This window comes from Hemibagrus wyckioides, linkage group LG04 (genome assembly GCF_019097595.1).
Source record: "Hemibagrus wyckioides isolate EC202008001 linkage group LG04, SWU_Hwy_1.0, whole genome shotgun sequence".
Lineage (NCBI taxonomy): Eukaryota > Metazoa > Chordata > Actinopteri > Siluriformes > Bagridae > Hemibagrus > Hemibagrus wyckioides.
In genome coordinates, this window is record NC_080713.1 from 21067341 (window position 1) to 21094400 (window position 27060).

The 27060-nt window shown below is 37.1% G+C and overlaps 2 protein-coding genes across 4 annotated transcripts; one reads left to right on the plus strand and one right to left on the minus strand.

The window, feature by feature from the left end:
* The first annotated feature begins 3515 nt into the window (after nucleotides 1-3515).
* wfdc1 (WAP four-disulfide core domain 1) lies at nucleotides 3516-17374 on the plus strand. Of its 2 annotated transcripts, XM_058388005.1 has the most exons (7): nucleotides 3517-3982; nucleotides 13973-14168; nucleotides 14436-14519; nucleotides 14601-14741; nucleotides 16121-16171; nucleotides 16289-16351; nucleotides 16780-17374. In XM_058388005.1, exons 1-6 carry the CDS (start codon nucleotides 3872-3874, stop codon nucleotides 16342-16344), a joined length of 639 nt encoding a protein of 212 aa, XP_058243988.1. In that variant the 5' UTR covers nucleotides 3517-3871; the 3' UTR covers nucleotides 16345-16351; nucleotides 16780-17374. The 2 variants fall into 2 exon arrangements, with proteins under 2 accessions (XP_058243989.1, XP_058243988.1); XM_058388006.1 differs by lacking the exon at nucleotides 16121-16171 and having other exon boundaries at nucleotides 3516-3982.
* Nucleotides 17360-26400, minus strand: utp4 (UTP4 small subunit processome component). Of its 2 annotated transcripts, none has more exons than XM_058388004.1 (16): nucleotides 26248-26400; nucleotides 25341-25516; nucleotides 25032-25220; nucleotides 24705-24879; nucleotides 24092-24303; nucleotides 22524-22695; nucleotides 21748-21839; nucleotides 21545-21641; nucleotides 20966-21030; nucleotides 20754-20876; nucleotides 20107-20263; nucleotides 19851-19957; nucleotides 19670-19765; nucleotides 19026-19211; nucleotides 18661-18771; nucleotides 17360-18549 (listed from the first exon to the last, which is right to left on the minus strand). In XM_058388004.1, the coding sequence occupies exons 2-16, from the start codon at nucleotides 25497-25499 to the stop codon at nucleotides 18433-18435; spliced, it is 2058 nt and encodes a 685-aa protein (XP_058243987.1). In that variant the 5' UTR covers nucleotides 25500-25516; nucleotides 26248-26400; the 3' UTR covers nucleotides 17360-18432. The 2 variants fall into 2 exon arrangements, with proteins under 2 accessions (XP_058243987.1, XP_058243986.1); XM_058388003.1 differs by having other exon boundaries at nucleotides 21524-21641.
* Between the last annotated feature and the right edge of the window lie 660 nt (nucleotides 26401-27060).

A 27060-nucleotide genomic window follows, 5' to 3' on the forward strand; every position in this document is an offset into this window, starting at 1 on the left:
CATTCCTTCATTGTCTATACCCGCTTATTCCTAGGACTCCTAGGGTCACGGGGGTCTGCTGGAGCCTATCCCAGCGCACATAGGGCGAAAGGCAGGGGTACACCCTGGACAGGTCGCCAGTCCATCGCAGGGCCACACATAGACAAACAACCACACACACTCACACCTATGGGCAATTTAGAATTGTAAAGACATTTTAATATAGATATTTACATATTTAAAATACACCGATCAGGCATAACATTATGACCACCTGCTTAACATTGTATTGGTTCCCCCTTTTGCTCCCAAAACAGCCCTGACCTATCATGCACTGTGTATTCTGACACCTTTCTATCAGAATCAGCATTATGTTCTTCAGCAATTTGAGCAACAGTAGCTTGTCTGTTGGATCGGATCACATGGGCCAGTCTTCACTCCCCACGTGCATCAATGAGCCTTGGCTGCCCATGACCCTGTCATCAGTTCACCACTCTGCCTTCTTTGGACCACTTTTGATAGATACTGATCGCTGCAGACCAGGAACAACCCAGAAGAGCTTCAGTTTTGGAGATGCTCTGATCCAGTTGTCTAGCTATCACAATTTGGACCTCACTCAAATCCTTACACTTGCCCATTTTTCCTGCTTCTAACACATCAACTTTGAGGACAAAATGTTCACTTGCTGCCTAATATATTCCACCCACTAACAGGTGGCATGATGAGGAGATCATCAGTCTTATTCACTTCACTTGTCAGTGCTCATAATGTCATGCCTGATCCGGGTATATACCATTAAAACTTTAAGAAAAACCTATTAATCAACCGAAAAGTATGTTGACAAATATTCATTATACCCATATGTTCTTGTTGAATATCTCCATCCAGATTTAGTCCCTGTCCAGTTGGAATAAGCTCCACTCTTCTGGGAAGGCTTTCCACTAGATTTTGACATGTGGCTGTGGGGTATTTGTGATCATTCATCCACAAGAGCATTAGTGAGATAAAATACTTCTAAAATCATATAATTAATGCTTGAATCCACTTAACATCTTACACCTCTCATTTGCTGAAGACCACAAAAGAAAAAAAAGTATGCACTTTCATTGTTTTTTTCTTTAAATAGAATCTTTATGTCGTTACCATGGATGCTAGATGTGTATTTGCTAATTCTATGCTAATGCAACACTGTTACTTTTAAACCCGTTACACATTTTTAAATCTCTATGCACATTTTCTTAGATCCATTATTGAGGAATAATTTTGCATTTCACATTGCCAGGATTCATACAACTCAGACCAGCAATGCCTACATGCAGATTCTAGGTATTTATATTAGACACACAGACAGTGAAATGAATGAAGACTAAACAGGAAACTCTGATGCCCATGTGGCATTTTTTTCCCATTACCATCAGAACATCCTCACTTGAGGAGATAGATTTATCTCTCATCTCTCTCTAAAAAAAATTGAATGGCGCCAGGCCTTTTGTTTCCTTTATCAAGACGTAGATCATGAAGCTTATTTGCACACATGAGGCAGATAAACTCCCAGGTTTAAACAAATGCTCTCAGGCTGGGGGTAATCACTTATTTTCCAGCACTGCGTCCTGCTGCAAATCTGCAAACCTGTGGCGATCAGATAAATTAGTTGACTCTAAAGCCATCTTAGAAGGGTAGCAGATATGCTGTCACAATTTTTCAGTGTGTTAAATAAAAACATGTTATATATGAAGGGATGTATCATATCAGGGATCTCCTTTAAAGTCAGGTGTTGATTACTGTAAAGAAAAAATATATGATTAATATAAGCCTTAAAATATTATCTTGTGGCTTTAATATCATGTGACTTTAAAAAATACTCACCTCAGTAGCTTAAACATATAAGCAGCAATGAAATATATAGTAAAGTAGCCTGCTTATAAAAATATTTTTATATAATACATATTTGCACACACACCCTTTCCCGCACAGGCACTATGGAATGAGAAAATGGTTCACAGCAAGATCACTTAACCATTCATGATTAAATTCTCACATTTCATGCCAACTCTCATCTTCATATGGTTCACTTCTGCTCAGCAGATGTTTCTGACTGTACAAGCAGAAAAAAAGGGTGTGCTGGAATTTACAGAAAACCACTAAGCTTTCACATCTCCATATTCAGCATCAGTATATCAATGTTAATGAGTCTGTACTCATAATCATCATCATATTGGGAAATGACCGACCTGACCATGGTGTCTGCTCCACCCAGTTCCATCTGGTTGAGTCCAGCTGGAGCACGAGCAAGTTGGGAGCATGGGAATGTAGCATAACCTCTATGAAAGCAAAGACACACCCGTTTTTTCCCGGAGAAAGCCTCTGTTCAAAGAAATATCTCTATCACACTCTGCTTATTTATTATATTGTTGAGAATACTGATTATTATTAATCAATACCAAAACATAAATAATGATGAAGTTTAATTTGTTTGGTTTGTGTACACATTTTCATACTTCATAGTAACAATTTAAAATTATCACAAGGCCATATTCACTGTGCAATGTTTGCTTATATATATATATATATATATATATATATATATATATATATATATATATATATATATATATATATATATATATATATATATATATATATATGTGTGTGTGTGTGTGTGTGTGTGTGTGTGTGTGTGTGTGTGTGTGCAATGTGAGTTGTTTTTTAACTAAGCGCTTTTTTCCTGTGTTCAGAAAAAACAACTAAAATCATGTTGATTTGCCAAAATGCTAATTCCAATTAAAGAGAAATCAAATTGATCTGTTTTCCCTGATCACTGTTCAAAAGGCTATTGTCATTACCCATGCTGTGCAATTTGATCAAAATGCATGCTGTGAAATTTTTCATCGACTGCTGAGATCTTCTTTTTGAAAGGACATGCTCATGCTAGAGCATCCTCACTGTGAGAATAATACACAGCTCCTAACTGCTCATTTCTTGCATCTTCACTTTTTTTTTTCTCTCCCTGAAATCTCACTTATCTCTAGGCTTGGCCATGTCTCTCTGCAGTAAAATGGATAGTGACAGTGATTTGAGCTGTCTTTTTTTTCCCTTTCAACACTTTCAAAGTGGTTCATAGAGAGTCAGGCACAGAGGGGGGTGCCCTACTTTAAGACTGAACATTTATGTTCAAAGCCAAATGGCCCCTTTTCTGTAGTTTAACACACATCATGCTTACCCCATGCTTACCCCATGTGAAAATCCACTCTGACATTATGACTCTCCATAAACACACACACTGTCCCTGGATTTAGCAGATAGAGTACACATAAGTACACTCCAAAAATAAATATACTTTTTCCTTCACCTTATCCTTGTATCTCATAATCCTGGATTGTATCCTCTCTCTCTCTCTCTCTCTCTCTCTCTCCACGTGAAAGAACCATGTGCATGCCATGCCAGGAGACATGTTTAACCCCTCCTCAAAATATCCAACACAGAGGCAGCTGCCTCATTCTTCCCTCTCTTTTCTCTACTCCTCTTACTTTCCTTCCCCTCACTCCCCCCACCTCCCCCACTGCTTCTCCTCTCACCTTCCCTCTAGTTTGTTCTCCCAGACGTGAAGCACTCTTCAGTAAGAGCGAGTTCGTGTAAGTGCAACAAGGACAGAGACCTCAAGCCAGAACTGGTTTACAGGCTTTGGGGCAACCACAAGGAAATACACGCATTCACTCACACGCTCACTTACACACAAACTCCAAAAGGAAACCACAGTATAAACACACACACACAAAAAAAAACTGTCAACAGTCTAGACAGCAGGACAAAAACTTCAAAGTGTGGGAGTCGAAAGGAGAGCAAGAAGAGGAGAAAGGAGAGAAAAGAGAAGAGCGAGTGGAGGAGAAAGGCCATGGCAGACACACAGATCCCAAGCCGGCTAGCTCTGATCGTCTGTCTGCTGCTGCTCGTCACCAGCACAGAGAGCAAACGCAGGCTCAGGAGGAGAGGACTCAGCCAGAAGGTCAGGGTCAAACATTTATTTATTTAAAGCATATCTACAGAGATACCCTGTAATTACTGACTCGTGAAAATGAGCAAAAATTAATCTATAAAGTCAATGTGAAATATTTTAAGATTATGTATTGTTTTATTTTTAAGTTTTTTTCTAGTTTTAATAATATTCCTGGGGCTGTTAACTATCTTAACTTTTGACTTAATTAAAAAAGCTTGGTCTCAAAATTGTTGGTACCCCACAATTAAGGTGCTGTGAAGCCTCCCTTGGAGAGAATTAGCACAATGTTTCCTCTTCCACTTTATAAAGTTTAGGGACATGTATAGAGATCTTGGTCCACTCTGCCAAAAAGAGGCATCTTTGCATGTAGAATTCATACAGATCAAATCTGGAAACTAACATACCATCTGTCTCTTTTGTGAAGAAGAGATTGTACATACATGCAACCTCAAATTTTAACACCAATATATAGTCAGAGAAAATATTTTTACTTTAAATCAGGGAGTTTTTATGAGAATGGTCTTTTTTTTAATGGAATATAAATTGTTTCTCCATTTGAGTGGAAGTTTTGAATTGCAATATGTAATGTTTCCTTCATTTTCATGATGGGTGCCAATACTTTGAAATTGACTGTACTTGTCAGTTTAATGGGTTTTGGACAGGAAAGCTGGAATGATTCACATAAGCCTTAGGGTCAATTGCCCTAGTAGTTGATTCCACAGAATATATAGAATGTGTGTGTGTGTGTGTGTGTGTTCTCAGTCTTTCAAAGTGGAATTTGTTTTGACATCTGCTTTTTAGCTAACGTGAGCACAATAGAGGCTAAAGAGGTACAGCATTTGAGATGCTGCACAGCTCTATCATTCTGGCACGCACACTTTTAACAAAGCTGGTAGAATAAGGACAAGTAGAGGCACTGGTACATTTATTCATTCTTCCCCTATAAAAACATCAGGCTTTTTATCTTTCCTTTTTTTTCTTTCTGGATCTTTGCAAAATCCTTCACATGAAATGATGAAGCAGGGTTGGACTATACTGCACGGTTAAGGCAGCTGGCCATAAGTAGTTCTCTCTATCTTCAAAACCCATAAAGCAGAAGCTAAGAAGGTGACCTTTCCTACAATGAAGTTTTTATTGCAAATAAAGAGTCATTTGTGGATATGCTTGTCAAGCCAGCACTGTTCTCTGTGTGGGCCTGATAGAGTCCAGGAAACTGTGTGGTCCACCTGGCACTGAGCTTCCTCTTGATTATAAGCAGCAATATGCATTGTAGAAATGCTAATAGCTTTTTGGGATTTGTGCACACATGACCCAGCAAAAAATTCTGCAAGCCTAAGCAAAAATACGCCACATTAACAGCACTGAATGTTCACTAAATTTCACATCCTGCAGTCAGTGAGGAATGTGGAAATAAAAAAAAAAACCCATTAGATTAAGACTTGATTAAGGGTCAAGCTGGAGTTCCTAACCTTTAGTCAGTCTTTAGTGACACGTTGGACTTGTCATGAAGATTCACTACACAGTTTCAGCTTCAGTAGAAAGAGAGAGAGGGTACCGTAGAGGCATGGCTGAAGGAACAGAAAAGGCAGAACTAGCCGTCACACTGCATGGCTTTTCTCATAGCATTTTGCAGGCCTGGGTAATAAATCAACATGTGTCTGAGAAACATTCACCAGAAATATATACAGTAGGTATGTGGGGGAAGGTAAAAGAACAAGATGGATGAAGGAAAACTCAGAAATACTTTTTCTGTATGATCCAAACCAGGAATTGGTGACTGAGAGAAAAACGTGTAACTACCAGTCTCACTGCTTGCGTTGCTGTTTATCTTGGGTTAAGAAAATATTATAAGCAGATACTTTGTTGTGCATATAATGCGCGCCAGGGCATGTACAAGGATGTGTGACCTCCACAGCATCTGTACACTCCTATTTATCTCGCAGATCCAGACTGATTTTGACAGCAACAAAAAAGAGGGCAGATGTTTTGGGCAGATGTTTTGGGCAGAGGCTCACACAATGTCTGTCAGTTTCACTATGATGTTTTCCTGCTGCCCCAAACACTGGCAATGCAACCACATCATCTGTAGGCTGTGTTTATAGAAAGCTTCTCAGCAAGCAGAAAATGACAGAACATTCAGTGAGTATTTCAGATGTTCTACAAAAGTTAGTTCTGGCTAGGAAGGTTGCTCAACGTTCTTTTCTGTAGATGTATTTTTAAAACATGACATTCTGGAATAGTGTAAATGTCTGTGCAAATAAGATGTTGCAGCTGTGCGTAAGGACAGTTCTAAACATCAGATTTATTCTTGGACCCAAAAGATCCTAGAATGTTAATGTTCTGCTAAACTAAACTTGTTAGCTGGGATGTGTGTGAGGTAGAACATTAAGATTATCTAACCAGTGGAGGGTAGAACCCACTGAACAGCATTGGGATGAATCACAATGCCGATTGTGCCCCAGTGATTTCACTGTGTGAAATGAGCTGAATAGAATTCCTTCAAAGAAAACAATCAGCAAACAACTTCAGAGTCATCTAAGGAAATGTCTGTACACCAGACCACATGCCAAATGATTTTGGAAATATGTATTCTTTACAATTATATATATAGTATAGAAAGATTTAAAAATTTCACAAAATGTGTAAATTCACATAAATAAACATATAGGGGTGGTGGTAGCTCAAGTGGTTAAGGCTCTGGGTTTTTGATCAGGGTTCAAGCCCCAGAACTGCCAAGCTGCCATTGTTGTGCCCTTGAGCAAGGCCCTCAAACCCACCTGCTCCAGGGGTGCTGTGTCATGGCTGATCCTGTGCTCTGACCCCAACCCTCCAGGGATGGGATATGTGAAGAAAGAATTTCACTGTGCAGAAATGTATATGTGACAAATAAAGGCTACTTAACTTGAATGTGTCCTATTCATATTAATTGTACTTGAGATAATAAGAATATTAGACGCATAAGAATATTAGTAACTATTTGAAGGGTACCTACACTATACAGTTCATAACATATTCATGAGCATTGCATAAATATTTTATAAAGCAATACTGAAGGATTTATGAAAGGCTTATTTCAAAACTTGATTTTCTGTGACATTTATTGCTTTAGATAAAACAAAAGAAAAGCCTTCAAATACCATAAATGGCTGAGACTATTGTTTGAAACCTATTGTTTTCTTCATTTTGGATGTTTTTATTTTTGACTCTTGTGTAATTAATGTATCTGATTCATGAATGAATTAGAAACTGTGTTCAACTAAAGTGCAGGTGCTCTATTTGCAGTCAAAATGTTTCTTGAGCACCACTCCAATATAACTTGAATTATTTACAAAGCCGGCATGCCAACTAAATGACTGATTTCAATGCCCTCCAACTAAAGTGGTAATCAAATTTGCTTTTATAACAGTGTTATGCGGCATTATATATAGCTTCCGCAACTTTCTCAAAGTAAAGAGGGACTTATAACTAATAAAAAATGACAAAACATTCTTTAAAAAGAAACAGCATTCTCTAAAAGACAACTAATAAAGATCCATGGTTGTTTTCTTCTCTCCTCTATTTCATGCTCATAGGTTCTCCGTTTCTCTTTTACTCACACTGATTAGCTATGTGAGGTGGCTATATTAACTTGACCTGGGTCCAGCCTTATCTGTAAAGGGCCATGTGTGTGCAGGTTTTCATTCCATTCCAACCAAGCAGAAGCCACAATTAATTCCACCTGTTAAATCTGCTGATCTTGGCTTTCACTCCAGAGCACCATCATCAGCTGATTGAACAGGTGGAATAAGGTGTGGCTCCTGCTAGGTTAGAATGAAAGCTTGCACTCATGTCGGCTCTTTGTGGATAAGATTGGCTCTAGGTGTATATGAATATGTGAATGTGCCCTGTGATGGCCTGGCATCTGATTCAGGATGAATGATCCTGCCTTGTGCCCAGTGTTGCTGGGGTTGTCTCCAAATCCATTGACACCCTGGTCAGGATAAAGCACTTTATGAAGATAATTGAATGAATGAATGAATGAATGAATGAATGAATGTGTAAGTGTAAAAGTTGTAAATTGATATTTAAATATAAATGTAAATAAATCTTCTAAATGTGTACAGAGTACATGTTATGATCTACATCTGATGTTAATCTATGTCTTCACCCAAAAAGCAATGTTGCTTTAACAGTGAAAAGTATTCGAATCGTTTCCAGTTGCACTCTGAAGACCTTTGGTTTTGAGCCATGAGCAAGTTAACAAAGCGCCAGTAATGTGTTCACTCTTCAGCAGCCTGCACAGTAATCCCAGTCAGATGAAGAGGTCATCTTTCTGAACTATAGCATTGCTGTAATTTTACTCAATTAGCTCATTACAGCCTCCTGGCTAAAAAGGAACAGGATTTTGAATGGCATTACCAACCTGTAGGTATCACTGGAGCAGGAGCAGTTTTGCACTTGGTTTAGATGCATAACCAAAACACTAATCATTCCAAAGCATCTCTACAGTGCAGGTTTTATGATAGGATATGATATGAGCTTGAGGAAATAATTAGAAGGAATTAACTTCACTGTCAAGGAATGGAGACTGTGCACTTTCCTCTGAGCTGCCAATCACTTGTAAGATCCTTCTTCTAGTTTCGAGTCAAGGTCATGCAGCAAGCAGTCAGCCAGATGTAGGAAAGAAAATGAATTCAGTGTGTACACTTCTTACCCAGATGTGCAGGCATTCTAGAAACTGGAATTTAAAGCATATTTCAATGTAAAATTTAGAAGGTCATAATATGAAGCAGTAAAACATGGGAGAAGATAAGGTTTAAGGGGAGGTGGATATTTTAATTATTAACAAAAGGAATTCAGGCAAGTGGTGGGCAGCGTGTCTTTTTGAGAAAAAAAAGCATGCTGCGAAGTTTGAAAAATGACATGTGATGTCTCAATTATAGATTCACATTCTCAGTGAACTTCAAAAAATTAGAAACAGTTCATGAGGAGGTCTTCAGAGTACCTGTTTTAATATATCATAAATTAATACATCATAAATTAATCATTAAAACTGCAAAGCTGCCTGAGCAAAATATACGGTGCAGCAGTGTAAGGGGAAAAAAAAGCTTACTGCTCACTATTATTAGTCACTCTTATTGGCATTATGATTGGTAGTTAAATGATGTGCTTATGCAGGGTTGTGAACATGCAGAAACAAGTCAATAAACACGTTCACAGGGATCGTTAATGAAGTGCTTCAAATCCTCTAAAGCACTCTGAGACAGGAATCAAGTTAATCAAGTTAAGTTCCATCATGGCCAGCAAAAATAAATAAATAAATAAATAAACAAACATAGGAACAGTATCTAACCTAGATATGTTTATTGCAATAAAAAATATCTGTGATTTTATCTAAATTTTACTTAATTTAAAACTATAAAATTGTTTTCTTTTATTGCCAATAAAACAGCAGCCAATAGAACTGGATCATTTCAAGAAATTTATTTAAAACAAACGAACGAACAAATGAATACTTACGATAGGCTTCACTTTTTTAAATGTTACTTCATATCATATAGCTCTCCTTTGAACACAAACAAACATCTCACAATGACCCAAATGAGGCCAGCAGATTTGAATCACAGATCTGTTAAGGAGTTTAGAAGTCTCTCATGACTTCTACTGGCCTCCGGTTGTTCCACTGTGAGAGACAATGTGGCCAGTAAATACTTTCATCATGGAGCTGTTGACATCCCTACATTAGAGGAGGAGGAGACAAACAGGAAGAAAACATCCCAGCTTGCATAACAACACATAGCCTTATGGAGATCCCAGAACCATTAACTCCAAACAGGAAGGAGATACTACTAGCTTTTCCTGATGCCGAGACACTAGAAAGATAATATGTTTAACTGTAAGAGCTATGAATGAAGTCAGACTGTCTGAGCCACAGCGTCTATCCCAGTTGTAACTGAAGTATGCTATTCCTTATTAGGCAGTCGAATCATTGTAGTCACAGCACTGACATTTTCTAAAAAGCCTCATAAGTGACCAGCAGATGAGAAATATCTTAGTTGGAAGGACGATAAACAAAAAAAAAACACATGAAAATTAAGTTTAAACCCTTGAATCAGATTATGTAAACTTCTAGTTCCATTTTGTTCTGGCTTCAGTATGGGAATAAAGGTTAAACAACTAAATAAACAAAAGGTTGCAGTTCTTATTTTGACTAGATGAATAAGACAAAAAAAATGTCAATTTAATCAATAATTTAGTGTGTTAGATGTTTCACAAATGTTTCACAAACAGTAAAAATGCTCAACTAGTCAGTTGCAGCTTGTGTCCATTGATGGATGGATGGATGGATGGATGGATGGATGGATGGACTGACTGACTTTATTCATCCCAAAGGGAAATTCACAGTTTCCAGCAGTATCCACAAACACAGGGAATAGATAAAATAGGAAGGAATATAACAAAAATATTAAAATACCCAAATTAGGGTACAAAATATAACAAAAAGTATATCAAATAACAAAAATATACAATATTACCAAATATAGCAGAATATAACAATATAACAAAATATAGCAGAAAAATACTAAAATACCCAAATTAGGGTACAAAAATATAACAAAAAATATATCAAATAACAAAATATAAAATATTACAAAATATAGCAGAATATAACAACATAACAAAATATAGCAGAAAAATACTAAATACAGAGATTTTGGAATAAGTATGGAGAATGAGATGAAAAACAAAATAAGTAATGTGCAAAACAAGTGTTTAAAGTTACAGACCTAATTGATGTGCAAAAACTGTTATGTGCAAAAACTGCGTGTTTATGAGTCCTGTGCAAATCTCAGTTTATTGAGAGTTCTGTATAAACCGGAGTGTATTGTGTGGTAGGATGATATTAAGAACCACATAGCCTCAAACAAAATGAAGTCACTCAGCAATTCAGTGTTCACAACATAGTCATCATGTACAATCATTATGAGTAATTTAGCTGTGTTAATACAGCAGATGTGTTTCCCAAAGTGCTTACCAGGGTTGTCGAACAAAATGTCCATGTCACAGCAGCAGATTATGACACAGGTGCAAGTATAGAGAGCTTTATTAGAACAAGCAAACAGAACAAAGACGTAATCCTGAAGTCAAAGTCATGGCAAGGGTCAGGGAATGAACAAACAACATGTACTAGGGCAGGCAAAAGCAAGACGAGAAAACCAGAAACAAGATCAAAAGAAAGACAGTCAATAAACACCGGCTTGGTATAGACTAGTATATCAAAACAGGGTATATACTTTGCAATGGAAGTGTGAACTGAGTGACCTTAAATACTGTGAGTGTGGCTGTAATGTAATTGAGTCCAGCTGTGTGTGATCAGTAAATCAGGTGAACATGAACATGAACAGAGAGTCCAGCCTGCTTATACTATGCAGTAAAGGTGTGTACTCTTTTTGTGAAGAAAAAGTACATGATTTTGTGTAGCAAAAGAGAACTGGGATATGTTAACCTGCTGCAAAAATGAAGAGAGGTTTATTGCCTAATTATGCACACTGTCATTGCATTCCAGCTGTTCTTATTCATTATATTTTATATAATTTATACTTCCTAATTTCATTTATCATTTCTTTGATTTATTTTTCCACATTTCATTTATACCTCTCTAAAATGCGTCCTAAGGATTTGTGAGCGACGTTTGCTGAAAAAGTGTCCATGGATCTACAGTTTACTCATTTCAACATACAAAGATTTGGAACAGACTAATTCTGAATTGAAAACTGAATTGGGACTTAGCATCTGTAATGGCTGTGACATGAACAAACATGGACATCAAGCATGTCCTTGATGTCCATTTTAGTAGGCCTCTGGGAGCCGAGTCCCACATTGTCATTACAGTCCAGCCCAACTTCATATCAAAAACTACAGAAAAATGAAGTTTGTCCACACTGGGGTTTGGAAAAGGAAAAGAAACATTTTTTTTTCTTTTCATCTTCTTCCCATCTTTTTCAACAACCTCCACCCGAGGAGGGTGAAGATTATCAGGTTAAGCCTGTGAACTGCCTTGTTTATGGGAATGTATTCGATTTCATTCCAATTACTTGTTATAAAACAATATCTCCACCAAAAATGGCCATAGAGAATGAAAAAAAAACAGCATGATTCCTGCCCAAATGGGCCTCTTATTGCATTATTGGTATCACTGTCCTGAATGCAAAATAAATATACTCCAATAACTTGTATGTCCAGTGTTTTAAAATAAAAATGTTTGTCCTCAACTGCATACTAATGCAATATATCAACCATAAAACGTGCTGACCTACACTCTTTTTATACAGCAAATATGTTTCTATTAGGTATAAACACTTTAATGCTTAAGTATCCATTCCAAACATTTGCTTTTATTTTAATGGTTGCTTTACTGCCAAAGCCACTTGCCAAATAAAGTGATTTGTAACAATAAGTGCAAACTGTAACCTATTATCAAAAAAAAAAAAGAAAGAAAAAGAAGAAACGAAAAAACACAGACACATACACACAGGCAGTCTCGCCTTACCCTGCTTCAAAATCTCATTAGAAAGCTAGTTCTGTTTTAATGTGAGTTGGGGTTTTTTATGGTTGGGTTATTTTACATACATTAGATTAATTCTGTAGGTATTTTGCAGGATAAATAGATGTAACTTTGTAAATAATAGTGCAAATGTAGTCATGATTTTTGCCTGCATGGGTTAGGACAATATGACTCGATTTATTGAGTATTGGGTGAGTTGCCAGGTATATGCATTTGTCACACAGACCTGGCAACCCTGCAGCAAAACACACTGGCACTGTGAAACAGAGACACCTCTGTATCTACATTCAGAGCAGATTCAACCTGCAGAATATAGTTTAGATTACATTTTATCCCACATTCAGAGTATAACTGCCAAGTTGATTAAGCAGTCCTGGATTGTAGTCAGGCATAAAGAAAGGACAATAGGGAGAAGAGGTTATGAGACAGAGATGTGTAGTGAGTCCAAAACTATTCTGTCTTAAACAGTACCTCTTCTTGGAAACCTGGCTCTAGCCCATTTTCGAAGTCAAGCCTTTGTGGAATTAGCCCACATCCTTCAACTCCTGCACAAAGAGAACGGAAATTCTACTGCGAATCCCTATGGCTTTTTCCCCTTTTATTAAGAACAGTGTCTCTATTATGCCATAGGTAGGCAAACGGTAATAACAGTAAATCTCTTGTCCTGAACTTTAACCTCATGGGGGTCTCCGGTTCACCATTCCGTAGAGAGCATAGAAAGCATGCCAAGCTCAGAGAACTGAGAGCAGTGTATACATGGCTGCTTTACAGATCTTGATTCACATGAATACAAATCCCTGGCAGAGCTACAGCACAGCCTACGCCCAAGTTTAACAGGGAAAGGGGCCTCTTAACATGATTCAGCTGAGTGGAATTCACTATTTATGTAAATACTTATGGAGCTTTTACACAATGTTAAGAACACGGTGAGCTAGATATATAAATGATTATTAATCTGAGACATTCGATAACACTGTGAGAAATGAGTCTGCACCTACAAAGGTAAGGTGCTGAAGACAAAGTTATAAGAGAGTACAAATGGCGCCATCTATAGGTCACGGTAATGCCTACCAACTACAAACCTAGAAACCAGAAAACCATTAAGTATGAGGAACAAAAGGTTTAAGATTGTGTGGCATGTCAGAGTAAAAGCAGTTCTCCCTTATTTAAGAGATTTATCTCTTAATGTTACTTGGAGGGTAAGTATCCTCTCAGAATTGTCAAGTTTCTAGAAAAAAAAATCCTCTCAGAAATAAACACAGTACTTTTCTTTGTCACTGATGAGATACTGTGAAGGGGCTTCTTTTGAATCTTAAGGACCAGACCATCTGTACTACATTAAATGTACAAAAATGTGCCCTTGGTGGCACCCTTCATAAATAAACAGCACAGTTTAGTACCTTTATTTGTGAGAATGTATGACTTAATAAGGATTGCTCTGATTTTCCATGCAGGACTATGAATACCCAAACCACTCCCAGTCCACTCAACAACAGAAGAGTGATCGGTGTCCACCTCCGCCTCAGATGCTTCCCGAGAGGGCGTGTGAGGTTCCGGGCTGCCGCTCAGACTCGGAGTGTGAAAGACACAAACGCTGCTGTTACAATGGCTGCATCTATGCCTGTCTGGAATCAGTTCAGCCTCCACCTGGTAGGAATAAACACTCACATGCAGGCATATATTCATTCATCAATCAGAAGCCAAAAAAAAGCTGGTGAGTCCAGGAGACCAGAAAGTAGCAAAGGCAGGCAGTAACATCTAAATATGTATACAGTATTTGCATTTGTGGAATCTCTGGAAACGATGATATTAAAAGCATAAAACAGTGTAGAACTAGTTAAATGCAGCTGAAGGTTCCTTATGTAGTATTTTTTGTAAAATATATTTTTTCACAATGTGTTTCTCTGTATTGATCAGTGCTGGACTGGTTGGTGCAGCCAAAGCCACGATGGCTTGGTGGAAATGGCTGGCTCTTAGATGGACCAGAGGAGGTTCTCCAGGGTGAGTGGAACAGCTATATCTCTTTGTACACTAATATATTTATCTACTTACATGCTGTTATCTTTGTTTTGGTGTTTGTAGCTGAGGCGTGCAGCACTACAGAGGATGGGGATGAGCCATTACACTGTCCTACCGGATATGAATGCCACATCATCAACCCCGGAAACCCCTCTGCGGGCATTCCCAACCGAGGGCAGTGTATCAAACAGAGGGGAAACTCAGGTCTGAATTCAGCTCACTTATCTCATATCCTGTTCCTCAGTCATCATAATTGTGGTCTGGGAAAAAATGTTAGATGAATGTGTCAGATGTAGATGAATTCTCCAAAATTGCTGAAAGGGCGGTTTTGGTGAGTTTTTATACTATATATTTTCTGTAACATAGTCTAAGGTCTCTACTTTACGAAGCTATGAATATATAGTTTTTCACCAAAATGTTGTGGATATGCTTTTTATTCATTCATGTGTATATTTATTTTTTTCTCTTTCTCCTGGCAAAGATCATGTAAGTGATGGGTAAGAAGCCTGTTTAACAAACTCAGTCTTAAATGAAATCAATTTAAAAGTGTCGAAAACCTTTCAAGTGTGCTGTCACAGTTTGATCAAGTTGCCGACTAATGGCTGACTGCCACAGTGAAATGGATTTTAGCCTAATCAATTCAGTTTGTAATCAAATACCAGTGTCAAAATGTTCGCAATGTTCCTGCAGACAGAAAGGAGTCTTTAAATGCAATTGTCTCCCTTTTCACTTTTGGATTGTAAAATGCCAGAACTTACATCTGCTTGATCCTGCTGAAAAATCCAGCTTGGTCTAACCAGCTGCTGCTGGTAGAATGGAAATGATTTCTGAATTAATGTTAATGATGTTACATCATAGACAAAAATAAATAAATAAAAACCTTTAATAAAACCTTTGATAAAATAACACAACAGTAAGCCAGTTAAACATGCCACATGTTTTATTGATCATCAATTTAGTCCACTAATAGGAATCAGGAAAATAACCTACCAGCTGGCAAAGAGACATGAGCAAAAGAAAAATTGAGGTTCTGGGTTTCTGAACTATATATAGTAGAATTATAGTAGACTATACATAGTTCCCCTGGTTCCATCCTGAGCTTAGCTTACTGTATGTCTAAAATTTCACATGTACACGCAGTGTTTGTGTGGGTTTTCTCCAGGTTCTCTGGTTTCCTCCCATTGTCCAAATCCCTTCAGATAGGTGGATTAACTATACTAAATTTCCCCCAAGTGTGAATCATTGTGAACAAGTGTATCATGCACTCTAATGTACTAAAAAGGTGTACAGGTGTTCCTTAAAAATTGGAACATGCATGTACATATCCATCCATCCATCCATCCATCTTCAGTAAGCAATACCTGACCAGGATAAAGTGCTTACAGCAGATGAATGAATATATATATATATAAAACTGTATATTGTATATAGTTATGCATGAAGGTGTTTCTCAGGCCACAAGCAAAAACAGCTGTACACTTGTGAGACACAACTACTCAGAGAGATATAAAATACATCTATAATGCTGTAATTTAATATTGTGTACAACCTCTTGTACCTTAGCTATACTGTTCTCCCTCTAGATGGTCGTAGCCTGAGGCAGAAGTACTTCAAAGAGCACAAGGATTATTTAGGTTAGTATTACTGCCAATTTATATCTACAGCAAATTAGTCATAGGGAGGAAACATCTAAGAGAAACCCTGGGCAAAACACAATTCTGTATTTAATATTTGCTGTTTCTTCCTAACAGGAAGCAACTCCAATATTGCAGTGGGTTATGAGAAAAATCACAAGCACTTAGGCTGAAAAACAGGTGAGGATTTTTTGACATTAAAAAAGGTACAGGGCTGCCTGAGGAATCATACTGCTGCGAAGAGGATTTTATTAACTCATCACTGTGTGTTAAACTAAATGGATCTGGATCCTGAGGATTTTTTTAAAACGCCAATCTTTTGTCACTACCATATTCTATTGAAAAGTTGGCAGTTTTTTGACAGGTCCTGAATTGGGAAAAAAGATGCAACTCAATCTTCTTCAACAATATGAAAAATGATTTTTTTAGGCATCAATATTGCATTTTATATTGTCCATTGATTATAATCTATTAATTTAGATTAATGCAGACCTGTATATATATATATATATATATATGAACATGGGTTGCTATTTTGCTGTATAATAATTACATATACACTACAAAATATTAATGTTTTACACTAATATTCTCTTATTTTCCTATAGGTGACCTTCATAGCCCTACAGAATCTACACAAAACAAAACCAGTCAACACTTCTGCAGAAACTGGATATCCTTGCTTTACTTTTTGGTGCTTTATGTTCGAGGTGCTATAACATGGAAAACATTTCCTACCTCCTCCAAACACCGCACAGAGTGTTACAACTTGCCAGACTGATCTTCATGACTTTCTCATATAAACATACTGCTTAGTGAAACATAGATTTTGTTCTTCCATGTATTTAGAATATTTAAAGTTAGCTAAAGCTGAGAATGTACCAAAGATACATGTACCCTTATACACACTCCGGGAAAACCAAAGAGCAATGCGCACATCAACAGCAACATCTCAGGCATAATTTTAGCTTTAAAAAAAACGGTCATTGATTATTTACAGTCATTTGGATTGGGAATGTTTTGGGATCCTATAGGAGAAGCAGCCTTATGCAGCTGAGAATCAAGAACTAAGGAAACTGCTTCTCATCCTCTTCTCAGTGAACCTCAGCAGCGAAAAGAAAACGAATTTTTTTAAAAAAAAAAGACATTCTTTTAATGAAGAAACTTAAAACAAAGAAAAATTTGTTATTAATCCTGTATTCATAATGCATTATACAAACATATTTAACATGTTTTATAGCACCTTATAAAACTTAAAATCTTCCTTCATCGATGTGTTTTATTCCGTTTACACCATAGCAGTGTCAGCAATTACATATACTGTACTTATTTATTAAAGAACAGCATATCGTACTTATTGTCCATACACAGCTACAACTAGAGGTTATATATTTGGGGTTTTTTGTTTGGTTGTTACCAAGAAACCACAAAATGCTACGATTGCTGAAGACTTTCCTGTGGTGGAAATTGCAGCATTACAAATTACTAACAAAGTGCTAACACTTAGAGATTCCTTATTATAAATTTTATATAAAATATTAAATAAAGAGAATTTTTTTTCCAAAATCATGTGATGCAGATGCTATAACATACCCTGTCATAGTATGTTGAACAAATATATAATACATTATGCAACCTGACATGCTGTTCATGTGACCATAACTACACATGTACAGTACAGTACTTCATACGGAATTAAGTACAAGACATTTTGTCTGCTGAACGATGTTAGAAGTGCAGCTATAATACATTATGAATACAAAAGGTGCTACAGATATATGCAGTGTTTGTTATTCCTATGTGAATAAAATCTCAGTTTTCTTTCTGCAGTCTACCGTACCTGTCATTATTCATATGCCTTAATGTCAAGATTATATTGAATAATCTGGATTAACTGCAATATTTTTTGTCTTTATGGCAAAGTGAAACTAGAAAAGCAGACAATCGAAACAAAATACTGAGATCTGTTATAAAAAAAAACAAAAAAACATTTCACCAGATTTAAGCATTTCACTCATTAAAGGAGGTGTGAGAATCAAAACGTCAATATTAAAATAATTCTAATATTTTAAGATAAAATGACAAGCCCATGATGTTCATATTACAGTAAATATTCTGTTTATTACTGTAGTAAACATTTAATACAAAGCATGGGGATGAGCAGGTTCACAATACATCTCAATTCTCTCTCACTCTCAAACACCACACACACATTTGCATGAGCACACACACACCACACATACATACACACACACATACACTTATGTAGCAAACTTCTTCTGTCTGACAGGTGGTGGGAGTTGTGCAGTGATGTCCAACAGGGGGCGCTCCACCACCACCAGTGACTGATCCTCCATCAGCCCAGCAAACAGCAGCTCCTGTGAGGCAGAGAAATCAAAATATTAAAGCACCCCATTAAATCTGAGGAATATTCTCAAAGGTGAATGCACTATTTTTCAGAGCAGTTGGGGTCTAGTAGAAAGACACACCTTGTAAGTCTTGCAAACTTTGAAAGCATGGCTTTGAGACTTCCTTTCCTTCTCAGGCAGGCTTCGCAGAGTCAGCTGATTGTAGAACTGAGACTTTTTATCAGGAAGGGGCTGGAAAGGAAATAATAAAAAAATAAAATTCAAGAATAAGACCAGGTCTTGAAATGAATATTATTTAATACATGTCCACAAATCAGCCAAGAGAGTTTTAATAGTGAGTTTTAACAGTGTGTAATAAATAAAATGGTCAAAGGTGGACACTTTTGGAGCAGTTCGTTTTTTTTTTTTTTCAAGCTCTAGCACTCAAAAATTCTCAGCCGTTTGTCATTATGTAAATAAGAATAATAGCAAACTTCTTGTCTTACCAGGGTTTGATCAATGATGCAGAACATGTACATATCATGTAGTACAATGTGAGCTGGGTTTTTGCGACTGAAGGTTACATTAGTCACGGGTGTGTCTCTCTCCAGCCACACATGATGAAGGCCGTTCTTCTGCACCACTCGACTCCAGTCGGTGTACTGTTTCTGATCTATAGAGTACTCGAACAGCTGCAGAACCAAAACAACAACCAACATTTAAAATCATTAAAAATTCAAAATATGTAGAACACACATACACACACTATAGAATGAGGCAAGTCATCAGACCAAACTCACATATTAATGAAAGCTTGTTATTAAATATAAGGAATTTCATATGTTGAATTTGAAAATATTTTATTGCTGATATTCTGATTCTGAACAGTGTCAAATATCTTGAGACATTGGGACTTTTAATAATAATAATAATAATAATAATAATAATAACAACAACAACAACAGTTAATCCTGATGGCAACCCATGCTAGATATTTAGGTGATATGAATTAGGACCAATAATAAGAGCCCCTTGTTTCCACAGAGTGTGTGAAGATGAGCGAGAAATCATTCAGTGTATATATACTTTAGTCTGGCTAACAGAATAAACCCTGTGGTGTTTCATGTGTCCAGCTGTAGGCGTTGAGTACCTGCTGATCTGCATGCACCACGAACAGGTTGTTAGTTGTTGGGTGGATGGCCATGGCGCTGACTCCAGAGCTATAAATAGGCACCGTGCAGTGTACCTAAAATGCACAAGGTCAAGGATGTGATTCTATACATATCATGCATTATTTCCTCCTCATTCTACAAGTAGGTGTTAAAGTGTACCTTCATCTTCTTCAGGTTATACACATGAACCTCATGGGCACTGTTGGCTGAGGCCAGCCATTTTCCGTCCTCGCTTGCTGCTAACAGATGAATGGCCTGACCAGAGCCTTGAGAAGAAAGAAAGAGAGAAAAAAACCTAAATCAAACATCTTAAAATGATTAAAAATGCATGCACTAAAAGATTACTAAAAATAAAAAAAATGTGTCTGTGAATGATAAAACAATATTATAAGACAAACAATATTATTCCTCTCACCTGATTTTGACTTAAGAGAAGATATGAGCTTGCATTCTGTTTGGCTCAGAGCTGCCACATGAACTGTAGAGGATGTAGAAGCCACAAACAGACGAGAGGAGTCTGAAGAGAAGCATATTTGATTGGCTGAGCTGAGGATCTTTGGGAGCTTGGATATCTACAAGAAACAATTACAGTAGCCATTTAGTAATGTACATTTCTCAGCTCATATATATAAAAGGTATTGTTGTGGCAGTGGGGGCATGGACATGCATCAACTGTGGCCGGGAAGATGGCGAGTCGAACTGGCAGATAACATGGGATGATTCTCACCGGTGTCTTATTACCTACCAGCCTACTTATTTGGGTCATTTTGAGCTATCAGTAATGGCTATATAGAGAGTAAAAGAGAGAGGTGCTGGGTGAGTGTCTCTGGGCAAGTACAACACACACACGTACAGAGCATGTTTAAGATTTGTTCAGTTTCTTCCAAAGTGTGCTGAAAGTGAGTGCATCTGCCTTCACACCCTCACAGAGCAGAGTTCTACAACTGTATGAATCTCAGTAAGCAGGCTCGTTTTAAAGCTTCGGGAGAGACGTGTTCCAGGCAGCCCTACAGCTCATGTACTCGAGTGCGTATCCGTTCACTCTCCGGTGAAGAATCTGACCTTAGTGATGCTGACGTTGTTGTTATCACAGTGTAGTCTGTATAGCCGGAAGCTGGCCACTGTAGAGTAAGCGATCCACTCTCCACACGGAGACACGGCACTGCAGCAGACATGATCCTCCCCCTGACAACAGAAAAAAAAATAAATCTAATCAATGGACATACTGGATTCTCAGAGTTTGGGAGAAATTGATATACAGGTAAAACCTTTACCTTTATCTTTAAGTGAAGTAATTTCTCTGGCTTCCTTTTAATGGCTAAACTGCTTCCAGGCATCCCTACAAAACAATGGGGAAAAAAAAACAACATAAAAACCTGTTTTGTAGTCTGTCGAATTGTTTTAAAGATGGCAGCCATGTTGTTTTTATTAAATGTACTTTGCATTTGAAAATCATTGTATTTTTTAGCATTGCTGAATATACAATTTTAGAATTTCTGTGTAAACTCTGTATAGAGACTGTTGTGTGTGAAAGTCCCAGATGATCAGCAGTTACTGAAATACTCAAACCAGCCCATCTGGCACCAACAACGCAAAAGTTAAAGACACAGATTACATTTATGTTACATTACATTAATTTTAACTGAAGCTCTTGGCCTGTATCTGGATGATTTTATGCACTGAGCTGCTGCCAAATGATCGGCTGATTGGATAACTGTATGAAAGTGCAGGTGTTTCTAATAAAGTGGTCAGTGATTGTATGTTTGGTGACTGTGGATTTTGTTATCTTTAAAAAGTACAAAAAATGTAAATAAAATTCAAACTTTAAGTACATGATGATGTTTTTCTCTCACCGGTACCATCGCTCTCCCCGAGTCTCCACAGATCCAGATGTGTTGGGTACTGGAACAGCAGCAGACCAGTTTTCTTTGCGCAGGACACTAAACTCCGCTACATGGTAAAAAAAAAAAAAAAAAAAATCGATTCTCTTTAGCACAGTTTGAGTCACGTTCAGCTGTAGGTGCAGATTGAAAAGCTTCAAGATGATAAAACTTACGTGAGGAAAATGGATCTTGCGAAAGGCTGTAGCAGTGGTCTTCACTTCAATTTTATCCAAGAGAGGCCTCATGACAAGCTGGGTGTCCATTCCTGAGGCAGGATTTTAAACAAACCACAAAAAACAGATCAGTTATTTAAAATGCTTTTCAATATGACAAAACAATATTAAAAACTGTTAAAAACAGATGTCTTATACAAACATATTATATTGTTATTTTTCAACAAGTAGCGGACTGAATGATGTAATACAGTGTTTAATTTCACCTTGTTTCCCAATGTAAATGTAATTTTTACAGATAAAATTGAATTCTCACTGAATTCTTAGATGACACTGGGCACGTTTGCTGTGGTCTGAATCCGGTGCATTTGCATTCATCTTACATCAGAAAAACCATGCATAGAGAACACAAATGTATCTATTCTCCTCTTTTATTATTATTATAGCAAAGAATGAGTTGGGTTCACATTCAAAGGAATTTTGGGCCACCTCCCACAGGTAGTCTTGGGTCTGTACCACAGTACTCTTGCCTCTCCACAGGACAGTTTCTCCTGACCCACATTTCAGACTAAACTGTCAGTGTGAAAGTCTCCTAAGTAAAATTGCATTAAACTAACTTCCATTAAATCCAATAGTGCATTTAAACACAAATATACACTAGTGTGAAAACAGTTTTGCAAACACAGACAATCACACCTTTAAATTAAATATTGAGATTTTTTGTTATCAGTTCCACCCCTCATTACAATTAAGAATTTTTAAAATAGTGACCAAACCTCCTGAAACAATGGCCATGTTGATCTCCAGAACAGCTCGGACGTCATGCGTGTGATTCTTAAAGGTTCTGGTTCGGACCCACTCTTTCTCCTCCTGTCCCAGAACCATGGAAATGAACTGGAGTTGGACTACGGTTCCCTCTGACGTCCCGGCAACGACACTGGTCTCATCCTGTGGGCCATAACAGGGCAACTATTGAACAATGACTTCTAATTTAATTCAGTAGAAAAGAGGACATAATGAGCCTTTATTTTATCAATAAGAGAGAGAGAGAGAGAGAGAGTGAGTGAAAGAGTGAGTGAGTGAGTGAGTGAGTGAGTGGAAGAGTGAGAGAAAGACAGAAAAAGAGAGAGAGAGAGAGAGAGAGAGAGAGAGAGCGCATATGCCCAGAATCACTTAAATCTACGAGGAGCCATACAACCATACCATACAATGTTCATAAATTGCTCAATCCACTGAACAAGCCAACATCAATTCACACTGTGCCTTAAAGCACTTTTTAGAAAATAAACAATTTTATAAAGTTCTCTCTTTACTTAAATACATGATATGAGTTTGATGGACTTTTTCTTCAGTGAAATGTGATCCCTAACTGCACCCCAAATATAGCACATAGATATGCGCTATTCTCTGCAATTGTGTAGTATAAATAGTGTGAGCAATGTAGTGTGTTCATACTGAAAACTCCAGTAAAAACGTAGTACACTTTTAGACACATTTATTTAACTTAAAAAAATAAATAAATAAATAAAGTGTGGAATGTTGGACACTTGTACTGAACATTCACAGCTTCTCATGAACTCAACATTCACAGCTTTATTTACGTAGAGAAAGACGTGTGGGGCTACAGTTGGACAACATCTTAGAAGAGTCTTTTAAATGTGATTTATTTTCCAACAAAAATTCAATGCATTATTCTAAAGCTAGCGGTGATGTATTATGTGAATCTGACGTCATTTGCCTTCAACTAGGAAACTGCTTGAGATGATGGCATATATGGTAGAGTATATAGTGCACAGTATAAGTGCATAGTGTATATTACGTTATTCGGGACACAGCTTGTGTACTGGCTAGTTCTTACATACCACGTGTACATGTTGCATGTTTAATGCAGTATGTGCTGGGATTTGGAAAAGTCTAGCATTCCACAGAATGGTGCTTTAGAATAACAAAAGTATATGATCAATACAGCGCATGTTATGTTGAATGAAAATGAAATGAAAAAATGAATTTAAAAAAATCAATAGAAAGTAGATGGGTTTTTTTTCACTGGTTGTTGAAAGAAAGAAGAATGATGAGGGAAAAAAAAAGATCTACTTGACTTAACTCAGGAGCCTAGGCCATGAAGAACTGCATAATATACTCTAATCCTACCCTAATCCTACACTCACAAAAGCGCAGCATGAATCAAAATAAAAAGAAAGCTAAAGCAACATCATGCGGGAAATTTTAGCTCGGATAATAAAATCATCTCTTCTAACAGAACATCAGTGCTCCAAGAGTGTGGGAAAAGTAACCAGCTCATTTCCTTTTAAAAATACATATAAAGTCAGAAACAGCTTTTCACCTGAGAAGCTGATAATGTCAGCACATCCCACTTGGTGACCTGGTGGCTTTTAATCAGTGTTCCTGTGCAATCATCCCATATCTTAACCTTCCCAGACGAGTCTCCGCTGATGATGGTGCCGTCGCTGAGGTACACCACACTCCAAACGACACACTCCTTACTCTTAGCTGTTCCTATTCCACGCTCCACCAGCAGCCTGTGAACTGACTGACCTGAGGAGCAAGACAATGCATTCAGTTAGAGAACACTTCCATTTACATTCACTCATTTAGCAGACGCTTAATAAAAGCAAAGGAAATACAAGCAAAGCGATATGTCAAGCAGAGAATAATATACGTAGTGCTGCTATACAAGGTTTTTAATCGAGTGCTAGCAGAAAGTGTACAGAGCAGAACAAACAATAAAACAGTGCTACTCTGAGGTAAATAATTGTTTAAAAAAAGAAACTAGCATTAGAACTATGAATTATGCATTTAAATAAATAAAAATCAATCAATCAATCTAATGTTAATGGACTACTTACTGTGGGTAACCCAAGACTATAGAGACTGTTTCCTCAGTCCACACTACAAAAAGCTCATTTTACATTTTTTGTTCTTGGGATTTATCTTACCTGTTTCAGTATCAAAGACCCGAATCATATCCATCATTCCTGCAGCTATCCTCAAGCCTGAAGGATGCCAGGATAGTGAGATGATGCGTCCTTTTTGCTTGGCCAGATTCCTTTCAAACTGGATTTTATCTTCACACACCTCAAACAGCTTAACAGTACCATCTTCACAACCAACCTGAGCAAAACAAAATAGAAAAACACCTAAGAATGGTTTTTATGGCTATAAAAGAGGACACATTTTCCAGCATATGATCATCTTTATTTCTATATTCTTAATAACTTGCATCCAAATCCAATAAGAAACATTAAAACAAACATTCAACTTACAGCCAAATGAGTTCCTTGCTTGTTGCTTGCAATGGCCCAAATGGGGCCTCCATAAGCATCGAGTGTGTATTTCACCTTGTGGTTGTCCAAATCGTACTCTACTATCTCGCCATTTAAACCTGCACTGAAGAGACGCTCTCCAACCCAAGCCAGAGCCTCAGTGGCTCGCTTCTCTCGCCCAGGAACCACCTGTGTACACACGACTGTAATAAGTTCATCACATTACACCCATCACCTAATCCACATGAGTGTCTGATATAGCTGGCACACTTTCCCTGATGTACACCATGTGCAGCCAGACTCACAAACCTTTTCCTGAAAGAAGTTGTCAGCCACGTCGTAGATCTCCACAGAGCCGTCTGCCCTCGCCGCTGCGATCCGCTCACGCTTAGGCTCGAAAGCCAGAGCATGGATAGCTGAGGGCATGTAGTCGAAGAAGCGAACACGATGAACCTTGAACTCCCCCATCACTGAACAGATTAAAGCTGAGAAACAATACAGAAATGGTTTTCACTCTTTCCTTAATTACGCATCTTTTTTTTTTTTTAAATAGGGACGATGAATAAATACAAGTAATGACAATACAGAAAGAATTTTGAATAGAAGAATGAAATTGACTGGTTGAATCTAAGCACTGGAAAAGAGATTCTACAAGATCTGAATTTGTAAACAAAGGGAAAATGTGAAAAGACATCTGATTTTCTTTTAATGTAAATCTCTAGCTGTTGAACTAAAACTACTCTGAATTTCAAGAAGGTTAATTCACAACAAAATACACATACAGAATTTTTTGTACCCCATCGCATGAACTGACATGTTTACGTTTCATCATCGAGGATTCAGTGAATTTATAATTCTAATCTTTATATCCTTTTATCTTAGAAATCTTTAGAACTTTATATCAGTTTATCTCAGAGCAGCAGGTAACATCAGCGAACTAATAACTAATGGCAGCTAACTTAAAACAAAAAAAAAAGTTCAGATTCTCTAACTTATTAAAGATTAGATATTTCAGCTAAAGTAAATCACTCTGATCAGGCAATAAGAGAGAGCTTTAAACTAATTCACGTAAACTGGAATGAGCTAACCGAGCTGCTGCGGTTTCCTCTGGTCAACACTGCTAAAAGGAATTTACTATTAGCTCATCAAATAAGAAATAGTAGCGTAAAATAATGTATCTGGACACAATTAAATACGTAAAAACTAATTTAGTTACTTTGAACGCTGAATTTGCAGTTGCTCCTTCAGTTTATACGAGGTTTCATTTCGAGCTGCTACACACGTTGAGCTCCTGCTGCACCACGTTGAGGCCCTTCAACCCCGGAAGCAGATGTGCTGCGTTTACATTAAAAAATAAAAGTCGGTTTAATGGACTAAAATGTTGCTTTTTTCCGTATTATTATTATTATTATTATTATTATTATTATTCGTAAATCTTGCTATGGAAGGGTTTTTTTACGTATACTAGTGTGTTACTATAACTGATAAAAGCTTGTTAGTTGTCCTAAAGTTTACGTGACTTTTGTATCTAATAAAATACTAATTATCTAAATAATAATAATTCTATCAAAACAGTCTACATTAGATACAGTTATCGCATAATGAATAAAACAACAACAACAACAACGACAACAACAACAACAACAACAACAATAATAATAATAATAATAATAATAATAATAATAATAATAATAATAATACACATATACAGATCACTATACATAGGAACTAGGAAGAGTTACAGCTGAATAACAACAGAGACCTGAATATTGATTTCACCTGAGGTTTTTTTGTTTTTTTTACCAGAAAGTAAATAATAACATTTATGGAGCTGCACTGGACAAATACAATTATGATTTATAAATAATGCTTAAAAAAGAAAAAGAATACTTTCGGTGAGTTAAGGGTCACGTCCTGAACGACTCATAGGTTTTGCCCAGGCTGTAATTGCTGCAAAAGTTTTATTTATTTATTTATTTATTTATTTATTTATTTTTTATGAAGGCAAAGTTTGAAGAAAACATTTATC